The 20,023-nt window shown below is 66.7% G+C and overlaps 4 protein-coding genes across 4 annotated transcripts in view; 2 read left to right on the top strand and 2 right to left on the bottom strand.

Moving 5' to 3' along the window:
* Nucleotides 1-2,728, top strand: part of CHLNCDRAFT_52572 (hypothetical protein) — a gene marked incomplete at both ends in the record, with an annotated part of 6,165 nt that extends 3,437 nt beyond the window's left edge. The window contains 10 exons of the mRNA XM_005847407.1: nt 55-90; nt 270-516; nt 714-783; nt 935-1,034; nt 1,144-1,209; nt 1,354-1,513; nt 1,726-1,763; nt 1,957-2,098; nt 2,336-2,487; nt 2,664-2,728. Coding sequence (XP_005847469.1) covers nt 55-90; nt 270-516; nt 714-783; nt 935-1,034; nt 1,144-1,209; nt 1,354-1,513; nt 1,726-1,763; nt 1,957-2,098; nt 2,336-2,487; nt 2,664-2,728 — 1,076 coding nt within the window. The remainder of the gene's footprint in view (nt 1-54; nt 91-269; nt 517-713; nt 784-934; nt 1,035-1,143; nt 1,210-1,353; nt 1,514-1,725; nt 1,764-1,956; nt 2,099-2,335; nt 2,488-2,663) is intronic.
* A 2,709-nt stretch (nt 2,729-5,437) lies between these two features.
* CHLNCDRAFT_59682 (hypothetical protein) lies at nt 5,438-8,164 on the bottom strand. The gene is made up of 11 exons (XM_005847239.1): nt 8,057-8,164; nt 7,519-7,677; nt 7,371-7,437; nt 7,220-7,279; nt 6,895-6,995; nt 6,695-6,800; nt 6,523-6,569; nt 6,332-6,410; nt 6,111-6,169; nt 5,808-5,978; nt 5,438-5,643 (listed from the first exon to the last, which is right to left on the bottom strand). The coding sequence occupies exons 1-11, from the start codon at nt 8,090-8,092 to the stop codon at nt 5,554-5,556; spliced, it is 975 nt and encodes a 324-aa protein (XP_005847301.1). The 5' UTR covers nt 8,093-8,164; the 3' UTR covers nt 5,438-5,553.
* Nucleotides 8,165-8,589: 425 nt separating this feature from the next.
* On the top strand, nt 8,590-11,716 carry CHLNCDRAFT_57975 (hypothetical protein; the record flags this gene model as incomplete). Its single annotated transcript, XM_005847406.1, has 9 exons — nt 8,590-8,735; nt 8,834-8,969; nt 9,228-9,362; nt 9,576-9,719; nt 9,961-10,077; nt 10,321-10,548; nt 10,739-10,887; nt 11,094-11,193; nt 11,396-11,716. The coding sequence occupies 9 exons, from the start codon at nt 8,590-8,592 to the stop codon at nt 11,534-11,536; spliced, it is 1,296 nt and encodes a 431-aa protein (XP_005847468.1). The 3' UTR covers nt 11,537-11,716.
* A 512-nt stretch (nt 11,717-12,228) lies between these two features.
* CHLNCDRAFT_134409 (hypothetical protein) lies at nt 12,229-15,841 on the bottom strand (the record flags this gene model as incomplete). Its single annotated transcript, XM_005847238.1, has 12 exons — nt 12,229-12,368; nt 12,600-12,737; nt 12,946-13,015; nt 13,212-13,273; nt 13,435-13,504; nt 13,667-13,728; nt 13,864-13,990; nt 14,211-14,297; nt 14,559-14,633; nt 14,790-14,907; nt 15,117-15,645; nt 15,826-15,841. 12 exons carry the CDS (start codon nt 15,839-15,841, stop codon nt 12,229-12,231), a joined length of 1,494 nt encoding a protein of 497 aa, XP_005847300.1.
* Nucleotides 15,842-20,023: the final 4,182 nt, after the last annotated feature.

Below are 20,023 nucleotides of genomic sequence, written 5' to 3'. Positions count from 1 at the left end.
GTGATTTTTGTCGCGCGGCCGCCACCTCCCCGCTGGCCCTTGTGACCCCTGCAGGGTTTGCGGACACGCCATTTTTTCACGCGTTCCACAGTGAGTGGCTGGGTCGCCGCGCACAGCCCAGCAGCAGCTCAGGGCGACTGCATCGATCCGCCAGCCGACACGTGCGTGCCTCCCTTGCAACTCGTGCGCTGCCATCCCACCCGCCAGCTCCCGACCCCCCAACCCCGACCGCCTCCCACCCACCCACACTCACACACACACACTTGCAGAGATCCCGCGGGTGCATGCCACCACCAACATGCTCATAGAGGTCTACCACTGGCTGCGGGCGCACCACCCGTACTGGGACCGCAGCGGCGGCAGGGACCACATCATCCTCCAGTCCCACGACGAGGGCTCCTGCTGGCTGCCCGCCGTGCTGCGCCCGGCCACCATGCTGACCCACTGGGGGCGCATGGACCTGGGGCACACCAGCAGTACAGGGTACATCGACGACGTGTACAGCAGGCCCGCGCGGTGAGCGGCCGCTGGCCGCTGCGGTACAGGCTGCGGTACAGGCTGCTGCTGCTGTATGTGCACAGTCTGCTGTCCTTGCAGCGCTCGGCTCCGCCTCCACCGCCGCCGCCTGCGCCTGTGCCTGCACCTGTTGCCGCCCTTGCCACTGACGTGTCCCGTCCCATGCCGCACTGGCTGTCCCCGTCTCTTCCTCGCAGCCACCCCATCTACATGCCAGAGGGCACCGAAGGCAAGCTGGGCGACTTCCCCTGCTATGACCCGGCCAAGGTGCGGCCCCGGCAGCCAGCCCACCTCCTCTGCTACCACAGCCTGTCGCCACGCTGCGATCCGCTGTGCTGCGGTGCTGTGCTTTGATGTGCTGTGCTGATGGTCTGGTGCGGTGTGCCTCCCACCCTCCCCCGCCGCTGCTCTCCCTCAGGACCTCGTGGTGCCGCCCATGACCAGCCCACTCAAGTATGAGCTCTCTCCACTGGTGGGAGCCTTCACCCGCAACCGAACCACTCTTGCCTTCTTCAAGGGTAAGCCCTGGGTGTTGCCAGGTTGGGTGGATCGTGCATCTGTCAGACTGGGCACCTGCACCTGCTGAGCCTGCTGAGCGTGTCGTGATGATGCCGCGCCGGCCCGCAGGGCGCACGCAGCAGAACAACAAGCCCTACAGCCGCGGCATCCGGCAAACGCTGGAGAACCTCTGCAGTGAGTCTTCATCTGGCTGGTGGTGATGGGCAGGGCCGCTGCTGCCCTGGCAGCCCCAGCCCGTGGGTGTGTGCCCCTCCCTGCCTCGCCAGCTCGTTTCTGCGCTGGATGCGTGGGGGAAGATTCCCTCTCCTCGCCCTGCAGGAGACAAGGACTGGTGGGGCAAGTTTAAGATTTGGATAGGGGAGGGGAACCCGCCAGATATGGACCGCACCTACAGCCAGCTGCTGGCCTCCTCCACCTTCTGCTTTGTGCTGCCGGGCGACGGCTTCTCGCCACGCTTTGAGGATGCGGTGCAGCACGGGTGGGTCCCTGCAGATGTGCAGCTGCCGCAGCCCTTTGCACGCACCACACTGAGCCGCCCGCATGGGCGCAGCCTGGCTTGGCGTGGCTTGGTGGGGCTTGGAGCTTGGCACGTGGAGCCGCGCGGCGGGGCGGCGCCCGCCCTGGCGCTGGTGCCTCCTCGACTTCCTGGCCCTCACCGCTGCCTGCGCCTGCGCCTCTCCCGTGCTGCAGCTGCCTCCCCGTAATCATCCAAGACGAGGTCCACCTCGGTGAGTGCTTTACCCTCCCTCGGCGCACCTGCCATCACACTGTCGCGCGCAATTGCCGCTGCTGCTGTGACCCTGCCGGCCATGCTGCGCCCTGTGGCATCATCGCCCCACGTCCGCGACCGAGGCAGCCGCACGCAGCGTGGCCACTCAGTCCCAGCCGCTTGCCTGTTGCCTCACCCTCCCCGCCCTGCAGCCTTCGAGAGCATCATCGATTACCGCAAGTTTGTGGTGCGCATCCAGCAGAAGGACATGGAGCGGGTGCCCGAGATTCTGGGCGCCATCCCGCCCGAGAAGGTCCAGACGATGCAAAAGGCGCTGGCGACGGTGTGGCGCAAGTGCGTGGGCAGCCCGGCGGCCGTCGCTGCGCCGTGGTCTGTTCCTGGCACAGCCGCGCGTGCGGCAGGGCGGGCGCACGTGCTTCGGGACCCCTGCTAGCCGTGTGGAGCGGCGGCCCCTGGCATTGCTCCTCTGTGTGGCTGCCCTGTGCTGCCGCTGTGTCGAAAAGCCTGGTGCCTGCCAGCTGATGCCATCCTGGCCGCCTCCAACTCCGGCTTCTGCCTGCGGGCTTGCAGGTGGAGCTACACGGGGTACCGGCCGTATGCAAACGTGACCTTGGACCTTCTGGAGGGGTATCGGCGCAAGGTGCCCGAGGACCAGCAGCCACAGTCGCTGCCGGCCCCGGAGCGCGAGTACGACCCTCTCGTGGGGGATGCTTTGGAGGTGGGTGGGGAGCAGAGGAGTGGCGCAGGGGCTTGCTGCTGTGGCCGAACTAGAGGGAGCAGCCCTTATCGTGGCAGGTGTGCCAGGCAGTGTGGTGGTGGTGGAAAGGGCGAGTGGGCTTCAGGGCTGCCCAGCGGCATGCGTGTAGCCTGTGACGTGCGTACTGCCTGCAAGCCGCAGGTAATCTACTCTTGGTTGTACTGGAGGATACCATACACGCGAGGACCGCCCGAGGGCGAGGATGATAGCAGCAGCGGCAGCAGTGGCAGTAGCAGCGGTGGCACCAGCCAGAGCAGTAGCGGCGCGGCAGCGGCCCAGGCCAAGCAGAAGAGCAAGGCCAGGAGGAAGGAGGCTGTGGATAAAGAGGCGCCACAGGCTGAAGAGGCCGCTGCCGAGCAGCAGGTTGAGGCCACAGAGGCCACCGCCGAGCAGCCGGACAATTCTAGGGAAGCCGATGCTGAGCAGGCAGAGGAGGCCAAGGAGGCTGCCGACAAGCCGGCTGAAACTGTGACGGCAGAGAAGCCAGTTGAAGGGCAGGAGGCTGAGGCGGCGGCGTGAATTGTGGTGCTCTCTTCAGCAGCTTTCAGCTTGCCAGTGATGCAGTGGCTTTGCATTTTTTGTCACACAAGTATTGAAGCTGGGTGTTAGGTGTCAGGGACAGAAGGGTGTACTCGGTAAACGTGCAGAATAGGGGGGAAGGGGGGTCTTGGAATTGGCAGCCAGGCAGTCAGCCCAGCGCCGAGGACGTCACTGCATTCATACGCTGCTCCTGCCAGCAGAGCAGCGCAATGCCAGAAAAGGCTCGGCGGACAAGCCCTCAGGTGGAACTCTTGCAGGTGCCCACCACGTCATCTGCCAGCTTGGTGTTGACGGTATTGGTCACCTTGGTGGACTTGCTGACGAGTGCTGAGCCGATCTTGCTGGTCACCTGCGCAGCGGGCACCACGCAGTAGGGAGTCAGAGCGGGGGACGAGCACAATCAGTGGTGCAGAGATGGACACTATTGGAGGCATTTGACCTCACCTTGCCGGGCACGGCGCCGGCGGGGGATCCTGCAATGATCCACTGCCCCGTGATGCTGGTGTATGAGATGGTGGTGGAGGAGACAGAGGCGGCGGTGAAGCACGCCTGCTTGGTGGCGGTGGTCACCGCATAGGTGTAGGAGCCCTGCAGAGAGCAGGCAGGCCAAGCCGGGGGGTCATGGCGGGGCGGCCTCCTGGCCATGGTGGCGATAACCGCCTCCCTCAGGCCAGCGCCGGCTGGCTGGCCGGTGGGATGCGCTGCAGGCAATCGCACCTTCATCACCATCTTCAGGCCCGTGATCGTAAGCTTGATCCCAATCCCAGTCTCGCCGCCCACCATCGGGTACCAGTCCAGAGTTGTCTGCGGGCGCAAGGGTGGCAGGCGCAGCACACGTATCAGCAGGCGGGCGATCGAGGTGGAGGGAGCGCTGCCAACCCCAGGCGCCTGCCTGTGGCGCAGCCTAGTCGGGCGCTCAAGTGCGGGGCTACGGCTGCAGGCACGTGCCTGGCAGCCGTGGCAGCAGCTGCCCCGCAGCACCCCAGCACACTTGCCGTCATGACGATGGTGGGCCAGGTGGCAGTGGCGGTCATTGCGCTGGTGGAGGTGGTGACGCCGTTTGCGGAGGAGCAGGAGGTCTGGGAGGCCGTGATGTTCACCTTGAGCCCGTAGATGCCGCTGATGGACACCGTCTTGCCGGTGGAGCCCTGGTATGTCTTGCCCCCCACGTTGGGGATGCAGCCAGAGGGGATGAGGTGGTATCCAAACCTGGGGCAGGGAGCACACAGCAGCGGGGTAGAAATGAAGAAGCTCGTGTGGAGGTCGGGGTTTGGGCGGGCATCGCAGCAGGAGCAGAAGCAGACGCAGCGGCGGCGGCGGCGGGAGGGGCGGCACGCACCAGTTGCCGCTGTAGCAGATCTTTGGGGTTGTGAAGCTGATGTAGTCTGATTTGGTGGAGTTGGTGTAGGTGTTGTCGGCTTTGGGCAACAGCGCGGCGTTGATCGACGCGGTGAGGTTGGCGGCGAGCTTGGGGGGCAGGGTCGCGGCGTTCTGGCACGCGGTGTTCTGAGCGAGGCCTGAACAGGAGCGCGGGAGGGGAGCGGGGAGCGGCGGGGCGGCCATGAGATGCTGGTGGGTGATGCGCTGGGGAGCTCTGTGCTGGATGCCTCACCTGGAACCAGGCACGCCAGGAGGGCGAGGCAGCAGACGGTGGCCCGCATGGTAGCTCGGCAAAGGTAGCTCTGCATGGACAGGCGGGCAATATTGCTTGCAAGCGTCGGCGGCGGCGGCGGCGGCGGCTGGCGGGAAGCAGCGGGGAGAGGAGCAGCGGGGAGACAGCCGTGAACAGGCTCGTCCCGCAGCCACCATCCCACCTTTACGACTGACGGTGATGAAACTGGCCAACCAGCGCTGAGCGTCAAAATCTGCAGGCGAACATGAGGCACATTACCAGGCCTCAGGAATCAGGGCGGAGTGTTCCGCCAGCGGCTGCTAGCGCAGCAGGGGCATGCTGCTGAGCTTGCAGGAGGCTCTAGTTGGCCTTTGTGGCCAGCAACACAGCAGGTCGCCACAGCAACACAGGCGGGTTCCTTGAGTCCCGTTAACGAGCAGCACACTCACTTGCCGGGGATGCTGGGCCGCCTGTCTGCCTTGGTTGGGATGAAATGGGAGAGATCAGTGGGTGCCGGGTATATCAAGCGAGGGTTAGGAGAAAGGGATCTCCGGAGGTGGGCGGGCAGACCGGACCAGTTCTTCGTTCCCCGAGGGGTGTTCTGGGCACATGGAGACTCTACAGAACCCACGTGTCTTTTCGGAAAGGTTTAAGGCCAGTGTATGCTGCAAAGGCGCGACCGAGCGGCTGCAGGCGCCACAAGAGGGTGCCGCCGCCGCCCCGTTGCTTCCTTGTGGCGACCGCCACGGTTGAACAGCATGCTGGGCAGGCCAGTATGCTACATGTTTCCTGCTAAAGGCCATGGATTTCAATGCCATCATACTGTGCAACAGAGTGAAGAAGAGGGGCCGAAATGCTGGACCTCCAGGCCGCCCATCCTCAGGGCTGCGCAAGGATGGCTTCGATGGTCGCCACAACTTCCTCTGTCAGCTTGGGAATCACCTGCAGCGCCCCCATGTTGTCTTCCACCTGCAAAGCAACGTCCAGGGCGCGGCGGGGTAAAGAAACGAACGTTGTGGTGGCTGCCGGCTGGTGGTGGTGCAACGCATGGCCCCAGCGGGGAGGCAGGAGCAGTGGCCAGCCCAGCCTCCCCAGCGTGCCCCGCCTGCTTCTGCCGCGGCGGCGCTTCGCACCTGCGACACCTTCGTGGCTCCAGTGATGACGCTGGACACGCGCGGGTTCCTGACGCACCACGCCAGCGCCAGCTGCGCCAGGCTGCACCCCAGCTCGCCCGCCACAGGCCTCAGCTCGTCCACCAGGTCTATCTGCCGCCGCTTCTCCACCAGCTTCTTCTGCGCCAGGTGCTGCGGCGCAGGTCGGGGGCGACGGGCAGCGGTGAGGAGGAGAGGGGTAGAGATGCAGGCAAGGAGGATGGGAGCAGAGGGAGGCAGGCCGAAGCGAGGCTGGGGAGGTGAGGGAGGCCGGCAGGCGCTTGCCTTGTACCGCTCCAGAGTCATGCGGCTGCCATCGGGCACCGTGCCGCCGCTGTACTTGCCTGCAGGAGGGCAGGCAGGGGCGGGGATGCCATGTGGCACGCTCTTCATGTTGGGGGACAACGCGTCCAAAAGTCGGCCCCTTTTGAGACAGTCACAGCCCGTGGCCGGGCCAGAAGATCATTGATTCTGCCCCGCCCTGTCACAGCACGGTGCTAGCCCACCTGTGAGGATGCCAGAGGCCAGGGGGCTCCACGTTGTGAGGCCCAGACCATGCTTGGAGTAGAGCGGCGCATACTCCTCCTGCACGGCAGCCAGGCAGCAGGGGGGTGGGCACGGAGACAGGCTTGGAAGTTCTGCCCGCCCGCAATCTCCGCACCGTTGCATGCACCTGTGCCGCATGCATGCCCCTCACCTCCACACGCTTCCGGTGAAACAGATTGTACTCTGGCTGCTCCATGGCTGCAGCAGGATCCACGCGCGACATCAACACGGTAACCAGCATGTGGGAGCATACACGCAGAGCAGGGCAGCCCAGGCTGGCCTTTGCGGAGCAGATACGAGGAACAGCAGCACGTCCCACACACCTGGCCCAATCAGGTCCAGCCGATCCGCCACCTTCCATGCCTCCTCAATCTGCGCCGCACTCCACTCGCTGGTGCCCCAGTAGAATGCCCAGCCCTGGTCTATCACCTGCACCGCCCAAAACACAAGGCAGGCTCATGCCAAGGGAGCAGAGGGGTGGCGTGTCTCCAGCATGTGCTAGCTGGCACCAGCCACGCCGTACCCAGTTCATCGCGCGCACAGTTTCCTCTATGGGCGTCTCTGGGTCGGGTCTGTGGCAATACAGCAGATCCAGGTAGTCCAGGCCCAGGCGATCCAGAGAGGCTGCACCCAGGGCGCCAAGGGACGGCAAGGTCAGTAATGGAACGCCAGCGTGCTATAGCAGTGGAGTCAAGGACACATGACTGGGGTAGCTCAAGGAGTCAAGGTAAGTCCGCTGGACTGGGCTGGCTCGAGGCAAGGTGGGGCTGCACCAGCATGCGTGTGCTGCACCAGCCGCTATGTGCTGCGGATGCGGCCGGCTTGCAGCCCCCTCACATGCACCGCACCTTTGGTTCCTTCCACGATATGCTTCCGAGAGAGGCCCCTGGCGGTGGGCGCGCTGCTGCCTGCACGCCAGCGGGCACCACAAGTGGGCGCACAGAGTGGCAAATGCAGCTCCTACGGCACCCTGGCGCCGCCCTCTCCAGCAGGCCCCACCTGAGCCAAAGAAGACTTTAGAGCTGACTACGATTTCGGAGCGCTTCAGGCCCAACTGCTTGAACGCCTGCTGGGCAGAGAGGGAGGGGTTTACATGGGGGGGCAAGCTTGATCGAAGCGGTGCGGCGGGGGAGGAGGTAGCGCTCACCTGCCCTATTATTTGCTCGGCTTGCCCGTTGCTGTAAATCTCTGCGTTGTCGAAAAAGTTCACGCCATGCTCTACGCACTTGGAGACGATTGCAGCCGCTTCTGGCACGCCAATTTGGTACCCCATGCTTATCCACGCGCCATAGGACAGCACGGACACCTGCGGCAGCAGGCGGGTGGCGGGTAGGCCTGGGTGTAACCATACGGGTTAGGATGCTACGTTAGCATATTAATCAGTTACTATGGCATAGAGGAATTTTGAGGGTGGTTACTACACTTTGGGAGAGGGTTCATACGGCATAGAAACCGCGGGCGGGGACGGTGTAGTAACGGCGGCGTGGGGACAGCGCACATGCCAATCGGGGTCACTCTAAGCCTGGAGGGAGCAGAAAAATCCGCATACATGCTCCAGAGCTCCCAGGGTGCAATTGTCAGTTGGCAACGCATCTAGCACCATAAACTGGCGGGCGGGTGGCGGGTGGCCAGCCCTCAGCGCTGTGCGCGGCAATCACGGGCGCTACGCATCATCTCGGACCAACCTTCAGACCGGTGCGGCCCAACGCCCTGTATTCCATGCTTGCTATTGCTAGGGCTCTGCAGGGGTGTGAAATGCAGCGGGGGAGGCCGCGCTGACCTCACTGGGCATCTAAATCGCACGCAAGTATTGGATGCAGCGGTCAAACCAGCTGGCTGCTGGTCCAAGCCCCTTGATCGATGGCGGCAGGAATGTACGGCGACAGGTACCGCTCCCCCTGCGACAAACCTCGTTTCGGGACGGGTGTGGGGCAACGACAGACGGGACCGCGATCCAAAACTCTTTCAGGCAGCGGCGGGACTCCATTCCTCCCTGTCAGCAGCCGGTGTTTGTCTCGCGTCGTGGCGCGGCAGACAGCACTGCAGCGGCGCCCCATCGTCGCCACACCAGCGTCTTTTGGGCGAACAGCCCGCCCGGCACACCATCAGGGGCAGCTGGCGGCAGGGCGCCTCACCTGCTGCCCTGGTTCCTCTCCTGGCGGGGCAGCCGCTGCCCCTGGAACGCCTGGGGCTGTTGGCGAGGCAGTGAGCCGTCGAGATGGGGGATATCAAGGACATCCTGGGCGTGCCCCGGGATGGCCTGCCGCCGGCGGCAAAGTCCAAAAAGTCCAAGGCGCCTAAGCTGGTCAAGCCCAAGGGCATGAGCAGGCAAGGCACTGGTGGATGGGCCGCTTGGCCTCGATGGTGCAATGGAAGAGGGCAGACGGCAGGCAGCAGGCACTCACACGGGCAGTCGACGGCAGCGCCTGCTCACCTGCCGCCCGCCGCGGCGCTTGCTGCAGGGAGGCGTTTGCGCTGCTGAGCGGCAGCCACCCGCTCATGCCCTCCCAGCTCATGGGAGACATCCGCAAGAAGGAGGGGGTGGCGGGGCTCAAGGAGAAGGCGAGGAGGGACCCACGTGGCGTTGTGACTTTTCAGGTGTGGGCGGGTGCACATGTGGAGGCGGCTGGCCGCCGGTTGTGCGCCTGTTGGTGGCGGTGTGTGTGGTTGTTGGTGGTGTGCTAGGGAGGGATCCTGCTTGGGAATCCAGCTCGGGGCAGCATAGCAGGAGCCCGCACTGCCATGGCTGGGGCGCCTACCAGCAAGCACAAACCGCAGCAGAGGTTTCGGCTGCCCGCGCCACCAGCCTACCTCTCACCTCACCCCCTACCTCCTGAGCTGCCTGCCCGCCCGCAGTGGCGCAAGTTCCGCAACCCGGCGCGCGGCGACGACCTGGAGCTGGAGCACTGGGTGAAGTGCTACCGCGACGCGCGGGGGCGGGTGACGCCGGCAGACGCGGGAGAGTACTCGTTCGCAAAGTTCAACAAAAAGGTGGGCGGGCTGCCTGCGTGTCATGTGTGTGTGTGTGTGTGTGTGGTGTGTCTGTATCTGCGTGGGGTGTGCTTCTGCTCGTGAACGGCTCGGCAGCAGGGCAGCGCGGCGAGCGCACCCAGGCTGGCTCGCCGGCAGAAAGCGCCATCCTGTGCACCGCCGCTCAATGCTGCTGCCGCTGCCGCCCCACTGTACCGCCCCACCGTACCGCAGCCCCCCATCATGCGGTACAACGACGAGGAGTACAAGAGCCTGATCAAGAAGGAGGCGGGGTGGTCCCGCGAGGAGACCGACTATCTGCTGGACATGGCGGCGCGCTACGAGCTGCGCTTTGTGGCCATCGCAGACAGATACGAGGTGCGGCGCGGGGGCGACAGCAGCATGGGAGGCGGGGGGATGTGGCTGCACGTCGCTCGCCTGTGTGGCCAGTGCAGACGCGTACGGTGGCGCGGGTGCCGGTGGCCGTGTGTGGTCTGTATGAGCTGTGGTGGTGGTAGTGCGAGGATGGTGGCGGTAAGGTGCAGAGGAGGTGGTGCATGTGGCGTGCGGCAGGCGCACGGGCAGCTTTACCAGCTCTCCTTCCTACCCTTCCCCGCAGTTCCCTGGGGCGCCGGAGCGCAGCATCGAGGACCTCAAGGCCCGCTACTACTCCGTCGCGCGGCAGCTGCTGGTGGGGCGCGAGGGCGGGCCGGAGTCTGTGGCCAACAACACGCTGGTGAGGCAGGCGCCAGCTCAGCGCCAGCTCAGCGCCAGCTCAGCGCCACCACATCGCCGCAGCAGCGCCGCCTCGGCATAGTTGTTTGTGGCCGCCATCCATCCCTTCCCACTGGGCGGCTGCCGCCTTTGCTGCACTCCTCCCTCCCGCTCCATGCCTTGCCACGTGCGCCATGGCTGGCGCGGCGTCCCCTGCGCTGCCAACCTCCCCCGTGGCTGTCCGCCTGCTGCCCCGCCGCCGCAGGTGCGGCACCCCTTCAACCCGCAGCACGAGCAGAAGCGCAAGCGCGGGCTGGAGCTGCTCATGCAGCGCAGCCGGGAGCAGGACGAGGCGGAGAACGAGATCCTGCAGCGCGCGGCGCAGATAGAGGCCAAGCGCAAGGCGGAGGCAGCGGCGCGGCGCGCGGCCGCGGGGCCCTCCGCGGCAGCGGCGCCGGGATCCCAGGGCCCCGCTGCGCCTGCAGCACGAGAGGTGCGCCGCGCGCCCTGCAGCCTGGGCACGTCGCTGCGGGGCACGTCTGGCCGGGCCGGCGCCCCCGCCCGCTGGCCTCCTCCGCTCCATCCCTCCTCTTGTTCCGCCACACCACACCCGCTCTCGCACCCCCTCCGCCTCCTCCAACCTCGCATCCAGCCCTCCCACCCCCCAACCCGCCCCTCCACAGGTCACCGAGTTCACAAACGAGGAGGCTCCCGGCGTGCCGCCGCTGTTTGACGAGGAGGCGCAGCCCAAGGAGCCCGAGAAGGGGGCGGTGGCGAGGGGCGCTGCCGCGCGGGAGCTCGTGGAGGCGGTGGCCGCCAAGCAGCTGGGCAAGTGAGTAGGCCCCGCTTACTGCCCAGGGGGGTGGTGACCCGCTGCACCCGTCAGCACCTCCGCGGAACCTCCTGCCTGCTTGCCTGCTTCTGTCGAGGCCCTGCCTGCCCGCCTGCCTGCCTGGCTTCCTGCCTTTCTGCCCCTGCCTGCGTCCTTACACCACCCCCGACCTGCCTGCCCGCCTGCCTGCTCGCCTGCCCGTGCAGGGCGGCCAAGGCGCTGGAGGGTGCCCTCCAGGAGATCAAGATGGACGCGTTCCCTCGCTGCACGACACGCGCCGTGTGTGGTGCATACATCTCCCTGCAGGCACGCCTGGCCCCGCGCCCTGCCCGCTGCCCGCTTCATGCCCATGGGGCCGTGGTGGGGCCCACGCGTCCATTCGCTGCTCCATTGGGTGCCTGGCTGCCACTCCCACCTGCCAAGCAACAACGACGTGCTGTGCCGCGATGTGCGCGCTGTGCCGTGCCGAGCATGCCGTGCTGCGCTGCGCCCCTGCCGTGTGCCGCAGAAGGAGGTCATCGAGCTGCTGGAGCTCAAGCGCTCGGTGCAGGCCAAGCAGCACCTGCTGGCCGGCATGAAGCGGGCCAAGCGGGAGGAGGATGTGGACGAGACGCCTCGCAGCGAGAAGCGGCAGCGCATGGGCAAGTAGGGAGGAGGGCGAGGCGCGCCGGCGGCCCCGAGCGGCAGCTCGCGGCGTGGGCAAGCAGCGAGGAGCTGCAGGAGCAGCCTGCCATGGTGTGCGCCGCGCGGCGCGCCGGCTCTTGCGCCCGGCTCCTGGCGACGGTAGCTTGGCGCTGTGCAGCGTGCTGGCTGGCGTCGCTGTTTGTGTAACATGGTGAATTCTGAGGGCCAGTGCTGGGAGAGAGACGACATTAGTATGTGTGTGTGTGTGATACGCGGGGAGCCAGAGGGGAAAAAGGAAAGCCCCCCGCGACAGCTGACAGTCAGCCGCGGGGAGAAAACCGCAGTGAAAAGGGTGTGGGTCACACGAGGGGCAGCAGCGTCAACAAGAGGTGAAATGGAGTGACATAGCAGAAGTAAGGCGCACAGCCAGTGTGTCAGTGGCGTCACCAGCGCCGCGCCAGCCGTGCCAGGGCAGGCAGGGGGGCAGGGCCGGCGTGGCTGCTGCTGCTGCTGCCATACAAGCGATGAGAGCGCTGAGGGAAAATGTCAAACTGAAGAACCAAAACTACTGCTCTATAAAAACGGTTTCAAATCAGCAGCTCCGGCTGCCGCCACGTGGGCAGCAAGCCGGCGGCATGGGTGATGTTCACGAGGCGCCGGGGTGCCGAGCGGAGGCGAGGCGCGGCCGTTCCTGCGGCGGGCTGCCGCTGGCCGCCGCTACCGCTCCTCGATCTGCGGCAGGTTCATGATTTCAAACACGGCCTGCCGCGCGGTGATGTGTCCATCCACCACCTGCGCCACCGCCGTCAGCACCGGCAGCTGCACGCGGTACTTGCGCGCCAGGTTGACCACCACCTCTGCGGGACAGGGCAAGGAGGAAAGCGGGGCAGGGCAGGGCAGGGCAGGGACGGCGGGAGCTGAGTTGCAGGTGCGCGCCCCTGGCTGAGGGGCAGCCGCCTGGCAGCAGGCAGGGCAAGGCGAGGTACCAAGGACACCAGGACAGCAGCCAATGCCCGCGGCAGTGTGGCGCTCCCACCCCTCCCATCCTGCGGTCGCCATGGCGTGCCGCCGCCGCCCACTCCGCGCACCTGCTGTGGCCACGCCCTCTGCCACCTGGGAGCTTGAAGCCAGGATCTCGGGCAGCTTCTCGCCCTGCCCCAGCCGCACGCCCACCGTGCGGTTGCGGGACAGGCTGCCGTAGCAGGTGAGCATGATGTCGCCCAGGCCTGCGCAGGGCAGCATGGCGGGGGTGCGGGGAGGGCAGGCTCAGGCGGCAGGGGGCCGGGGCGGCATGCAGGAGCGTGGGTGGTGGTGCGAGCGCGGGTGGCGGGTGCGGTTGCGTGCCGAAAAGAGGTGGAGCCGCCTCCCTCGCTCCCTCCCTCCCCGCCGACGCTTCTTCCGAGCAGCAGCAGGGCCTCCCCCACATCCGCCCACCTGACAGCCCGCTGATGGTCGACGCCTTGGCGCCCATCTTGGTGGCCAGCCACCGGATCTCCACGCAGCCCTGCAGGCAGAGAGATGGCCAGGCGTCGGTGCCACGGGGGGCGCCGCGAGGCCATGCAGCCGCCCGAGACGCATCCAGGGGTGCGGCAGGCTGCCCGGCATGCCTGATGTCAACCCAGGGGCGATGCCGCAGGGCAGGCACGCGCCTGCGCAATCATCGCGGCCATGGCGTTGGGCCCCAGCTCGAGCCCCTCCACAATCCCCGCCGCGATGGCCAGCACATTCTTGAGCGACCCGCAAATCTCCACGCCAATCACGTCTGCAGACAGGCGGCAGGGCACCGCGGTTGCCTGCTGCGGCATGGCTGCCTGGAGCATGAGCCCCTGCTAACGTGCCGGGAGGCTGGCATGCATGCAAGCAGCACGGCAGCTGCAAATGCAGTGGAAGCCAGGCCCTCCCTGCCAGGGCTGCTGCCCTCACCAGTAGTGGTATTCACACGCATGTCTGGGGAGGCAAACAGGCGCTGCACGGTGCGGGCCAGCGCCTTGTCCTGTAGGCAGGCAGGCAGGCGGGCAGGCGGGCCGCAAGGGCTCCCACCTTCAGCAAGCTACCAGCTGCTGCGCCTCGCTGCCACACCCCCAACGCACGCATCCGGCGATCGAGCAATGTGGGGCACAGGCCCAGGCCACTTGGCCTCTTTTGGCGAGCACACCTTGGATGCCGCCACGACACAGGTTGGCCGCCCAATCATCACCTCCCTGGCAAAGCTGGGCCCTGCAGAGAGGCCAGGGGCCCACGGCTCAGCAACAACACAGGAACCCAAGCGCTGGGCTGGCGAGGATTCCAATGCGCCAGCTACCTCGGCAGGCAGGCAGCCAATACAGGCAGCCAGCCCCTCTCAAGCCCCACCCGAAAGGTACACCGTGGGCTGCTTCTTGCCCAGCACCGAGGGGATGACCTCGCTCATCAGCTGCCCGCTGGTCACCTCAATCCCCTTGCTGACGCTGATGATGGGCAGGCCCGGGGGCAGCAGCTCCTGCAGGCAGTCAGTGTGCAGCAGTGAGAGGTGCCAGGAGCGGAACAGCAGCGGTGCTTGGGCTGCCGTGGGGTGCCCAAGGCTCCGCCAGACAGATGACAGCGACCGTGTGCGCGGGTAGAGAGCAGCATGCGCTGATCAGGGCTGGGGAGCAGCCAGCGGGGTCCTGGCGGCCGCCGCTTGCCTTGATGCCTTGCAGGAAGGCGCGCGTGTGCTGCACCGGGACGGCGTGGATGGCAAACTGCGCGCCGGTAATGGCCTCGCGTGGCGAGGTGGTGGCGGTGACGTTGGGCGGCAGCGAGTAGTCCTGTGGGGGGCCCACGGCAGGTCCGCTCAAAAGAAGGCGGCCGCAAGCCTCTTTGCGGCAAGCCTCTTTGCGGCAAGACTCTTTGCGACCGCAGCCCTGCCTTCCTCCAGGCAAGCACGACTCGGCGCATGCCGAGGCCCAGGCTGCACCCAGCCAGACATCCAGCCTCATCCTGCCGCAAGGTGGAACACATCCACCCCTCCGCCTCCGCCTTCACACACACACACACACACACACACACACACACACACACACACACACCTTGAGGTAGCGCGTGTTGCAGTGCTGGTCGTTGATGTCCTTGCAGAGGTAGGGGTCCCGCAGCAGCAGCGTCACCTGCAGGCATGCGCACCACCACAACAACAACAAAAAGGGACGTCCCGTCAACCAGCCAGCCAGCCACCCCAGAGCCGCAGCCCCCTGCCCAGCCCACCCCACTCCACATACACGGCACCACCACCATTAACACCATCCACACACACAAGGCCCCACCTGCAGGTCCTGCTTCTGCCGCGCCAGGCAGACGCCCATGGCGGTGCCAAAGCTGCCGCCCCCAAACACCACCACCTTCTCAAGCTTGTCCAGCACCTCGTTGCTCTCCTCCTTGGACCTGCGCCAGGCAGGCAGGCAGCCAGGCAGGGTGCGGGTGGTCGCAATGCTGGTGGTGGATACACCCACATGTGTGGCGCGAGGTGGGGAGGAACTGCTGACGACTGCCAACAGCACGTCAGCGACTATGCTGATGAGTCAATGAAATGCAGCAGCATGCAGGCCCCGGCCAATGGAAACCTGCAAATGCGTCTGCTGCGCCCCTCGCACCTGAAGTAGCGGGACCAGCGCATGAGAGAGTTCCAGGAGTCGCGGATGCGTGATCGTTCCGCGGGAGCCTCTGCCGCGCCCGGCCCTCCAAGCACCCCGATCCCCGCCGACGCCGTGGCGGCGCCTGCTACCTCCGGGAACGCCGCCGGCAGCTGCGCCTGGCTGCCGTTGCTGCTACTGGCTGCAGCGGCGGCCGCGGCCGCGGCCGCTGCAGCAGCGGCGGCGCTGCTGGATGCAAGGGGCCCCCGCCAAGCATCTGGCACGAGCCCCGTCTCGGGCGGCTGCTCTGCTAGGCTGCTGCCGCTGCTGCCGCTGGGCACTGCCGCTGCTGCAGCCGCCCGAATGCTTCCATTCCCCACTGCTTGCTGCTTGCTACTGCTGCTGCTGCTGCTGCTGCTGCTGCGGAGCTGCTCGGGCGCGGTGACACCGCCGGCCGCCGCCGACGCCACGCCGCCAGCTTGGTGGCTGCTGCGGGCAGCGTCTCTGGTGCTGGTGTCTGACGCCGGCCCTACTGCGCTGCTGCTGCTAGCTGCAGCCCGGAGTGGGGGCTCCGCGGCCTGCAGCGGCTCCCGGTGCCAGGATAATAGGGTGCCCCGGTGACCAGCATTGCTCCCTTTGTGTCGTCTGCCAGTTCTGGCGGGGCAAACGCCGCGAGCGGCAGGCGCAAGGGGGACTGGCCGTCGCAAGTGGGAGGCCTGCACGGCCATACTCGCATGGCAATGCATGGCTGCACAAAATAATTGCCATGCGGGTTGCTCGGGCCGTCATCCATCTCCCCCCCATCTCCCCGCCTGCCCCCGTGGCGCCAATTTTGAAGTACTCGATCCTCTGGGCCCTACCCGATCGCCCCAACTCGCTAGGAGTGGTGGAAGCCAGGCTCAGAGCCGCCTGTTGCCTAGCTGTGTTTGCCTCCCCCAGCACATGGCCCAGTTGGCCCAGTCGGAGGAGCGACACACATACCGGCACGAAGGGCGCACCATCTACCAGTGGGACCAATCGCTCAGGTGTGTCAACATCAGTAACCTGTACCCAAACAGGCGGGGAACAACGAGTGATCAGTTTAGCGGGAAGGGGATGAAGGGCTCCAAGGGCTGGTGCGGGGCTGCACGCCGCCCATGCAATGCAGCGGCACCAATCAGCGCCCGCCGAGCCGCCGAGCCGGGCCACAGGGCAGGGTGCAACGTCGACAGCCGCCCGCCCCGCGCCTCCCTGCCGCCCTGCCGTTTTGCAGCGAGGTCAACATCTACATCGAGCTGCCGGAAGGCGTGCGTGCCAAGCAGCTGGCCATCTCCATCAAGCCGCAGCACCTGACTGTGGGCATCAAGGAGCTGCCGCCTTATCTGGACGTGAGCTGAAAGCGCTGCCTGCCGGCCGTCTCCAACGCCACGTTGTCTCCCTGCGGTGCCAGCTTCTGCCTGCCCCTGATTGGTTGCTCCTTGCTGGCCTGCAGAAGGACCTGGGCGGCGCGGTCAAGGTGTCGGAATCGCTGTGGACGCTCGAGGACGGCGAGCTGCACATCTGCCTGGCCAAGGGCGAGCAGGGCGCCACCTGGGCCAGCGCCGTCGCCGGCCACGAGCTGCAGGAGCAGGAGCGGGAGGGCGACCAGAAGAGGCTGCTGTTGGAGCGATTCCAGGAAGAGGCAAGGAGGCGGCGGGGCGCCCGCCTGCCCGGCTGGGCGGCCTGTTGGCCCGCCTGCTGGGCTGCCCACGGGTTGCTTCAGTTGGTCTGACCAGCGAGCGCTGCCACCATCCGGCCCACCTGGCCACCCCTGCCCCCTGCCGCAGCACCCAGGCTTTGACTTCTCTTCAGCCCAGTTCAACGGCGAAGTGCCCGACGCCCGCACCTTCATGCGCGACTTGGGACCGCAGTAGCGCACCCACCAGCATCGCCATCATTTAGACCCACAGTGACTTCAGGACCCGCATTCACGACATCCGTCAAATTCTGACCGTCCCCATTTCGTCTGTCGCGGCAAGCGACAGGAGCAGCAAGCTTGGCATGAGATTGAGCAGCAGCAGCAGCAGCGCAGCTCGGCTCTGGATCGCCCGCACGCAGGCAGGCCTCCCGGTGCCAGCGACGGGCCTGCTCCGCAGCCCCAGCAGCCGGCGCCAGCATGCTCGTGTGCCCGGCGGCAGCGGCCCAAGTCGCCGGCGCACAGGCGGCGCTGGCCGGGTGCTGGCAGTGAGTGTGCCGGAGCGGCAGACGGTCACCGACCGCACGCCACCGCCACCACCACCGGAGGTGGAGGTTAAGGTGGTGGGAATAGGCAGCCGTGGCGCCTACGCCATCAACAAGCTCATTCAGCACAGCCAGGTATGGTTGGGGGCTCGTTGGAGCTGTGGGAAGGCTTGATATTGCCATGCTATTCATGCCGGCTGCTGGCTTTCCAGCCGCCTCCTGGTTTGGTGCGTGACTTTCTGTGCTGCCGGGCATCCCTCTGCCCCTGCTGCTGCCGGGGTGCTGGGTGCAGGTACAGAAGGCAGAGTTGTGGTGCCTAGATGTGGACCGTGCAGCCCTGGAGGCGGCACCCACCCCCAACACTCTCCTGCTGCCCAAGGACGATCCTTCTTCCAGCGAGGGCAAGGTGGCGGCAGCAGACCTAGCCCGTATCATCGGTCGTGCCGCCTCGGACGCCGGCGGCCGCGGCAACATCAACGCCGGCACCGACGGGGCCATCACATTTGTGCTGGCGCCCGCGGCGGCGGCCCCCGGCGGGGCGGCCACAGTGCTGCAGATTGTGGCGGCGCTGCGTGCCGCGGGCCACTTCACGGTGGCTGCCGTCACGCAGCCATTTGGGTTTGAGGGCAATGCCAAGAGGGAGCAGGCAAGCCGCGCGGTGCACTTGAATGTATGCTGCTATGTATCGCATGCCCTTCCGTCCTCATGCACCCTCTCCCTGGAGCACCAGATCCGCTGACAGCGGCTTTCTGCTGGTCCCCGCTCTTTCCTCCATGCCCATGCATGCAGGCTGCCGAGCTGATTGCGGAGCTGAAGCGCACCGCGCACGTTGTGGCTGTGATGGAGCAAGACGTCCTGATGCAAGCCTTTGGCGATGCTCAGGTGGGGCGCCACGCCTGCCCGCCTACCCACCTGCATTGTGCATGCAGCGTTTGCAGTGCCGAGCGTGCAGGCAGCCTTCAGAGGGGCATGTTGAGCAGTTGCAGCTGGCCGTGCACTGCACTCTGCAGTGTGCAGCAGCTGCGAGGGAAGCTGCGAACGCCTGGTGTGCTGCCTGGCTGCTGCAGATGACGGTGTCAGAGGCAACCAATATTGCAGACACAGCGCTGGAGCATGCGGTGCTGTGCATCCTGCAGGCGGTGCAGGTGGGGCGGCGGCGCTGCAATCTCCCGCCTGCCAGCACGCTGTGCTACCCGGGTGGAGCGGATGGTGGTCAGCCTCGGGCCATCCCTATCCTACTTTTTTCAATGTGCGCTGTGCTGTGCTACCAGGGTGGCAGCTAACAGCATCTTGGGTTGACCTGCCCGCCTCCCCAACCGCGCCCGCAGGCGGAGGAGGTGCTGAAGAGCGCCCGCGGCGCGCTGATGTGGCACGGCCGCGACATGCGCCACTTCAAGCGCATCCTGCCGCCGCCGCTGCAGCAGCTGCTGACGCGGCCGGGCACCGCGGTGCTGGGCCGCGGGCTGGCCAGCATGCCCGCTGAGGCGGCGCACCAGATGGGCGCGGCACAGGTGCGAGGGGCGGCGGGAGCAGGCAGCTCTGTGGCTGCGTGCAGCGCGAGGCAGGGCATAATCAATCAGAAAGCTCGCCTAATTTGCCGCTGGCTCGCCTGCTTGCCCACCCATGCCCGCGCCCCTGCAGGCGCTCATGCATCTCGCCTCTGATGCTGTGCGCGCCGCCGCCGAGTCGCCGTTCCTGGATGGCGCCCTGTATGCCGCCAGCGGCGTGCTGTGCTGCATCGACCTGCCGCCCACGGGGCAGCAGGTGGACACCGGGGCTGGCGGCTCCGCGCCGCTCCAGGACCTGCAGGCAAGCGAGTGGGACAGGACAGCAGGAGGAATTTGGCATGCTGCCCGTGCTGCCCGCACCTGTTGTGATGCAGGAGCCCAGCTTCTGTCGCCGTTCCCTGGCCGCTTGCCTGCCCCGCCACATGCCGCCGCCTTTCCTGCTCGACCTGCAGACGCCCGATGGCGAGCGGCGGGCGGTGCGCCTCGCGGCGCAGGCTGCGGCGGGTGCGCTGGGCAGCATGAGTGGACAGGACTGCCAGGATTTCGTGCTGCGAGCAGAGCCGCTCGCGGCGGCGCCTGTTGGCGCAGACAGCGGCACAGTCTGTGTAGAAGCCACGCTGCTTGTGATGCGGAGTAGCGGCGAGGACACTGTGGGGGCACCGGCGACAGGCGGTGGCCTCGTCACCCGCCAGCCCCTCCTGCAGCAGCCGCAGGCGGGGCGGTTTGGTGTGGGGCCGGCCGTGCCCGCGCCACCGCGACAGCAGCCGCAGCGCCTGCCCTCCAGTTCTTGGGGCTTGATGTCGGCAATGGCTGGAGGCAAGGCGACCCCGGCTGGGCAGCGGCAGCCACGTGCCCCGACACCGCAGCAGCAGCAACCCCGAGCCCCGAGCAACCTCCCCAACTTTTTCGGCAGCGGGCGCACGCAGCAGCAGCCGACACAACCGGCGGGCCAGCAGCAGGTGGCGGCCGCCGCAGCAGCCAGCACCAGCGCAGCCCCGCCACAGCAGCAGCAGCAGCAGCGCGTGCCGGTGCAGCGGGCCGAGGCTCCGGCGCCCGACCAGCCGCAGCCTGCTGCCGCAGCTGAGGTGGCCGCCGCCCCCAGCCAGGCGCCGGCTGCTGCCGATGCCAGCCAGCTTCGGCGGGAGACGGTAGGGGATTACATTGCTAAGTCCAAGATGACTGCACAGTCTCTGGACCTGTCGCCCGCGGTGAGCCAGCTGC

This window comes from Chlorella variabilis (assembly GCF_000147415.1).
Source record: "Chlorella variabilis unplaced genomic scaffold CHLNCscaffold_11, whole genome shotgun sequence".
Taxonomy (NCBI): Eukaryota; Viridiplantae; Chlorophyta; class Trebouxiophyceae; order Chlorellales; family Chlorellaceae; genus Chlorella; species Chlorella variabilis.
This window is presented reverse-complemented; position numbering and strand designations above follow the sequence as displayed.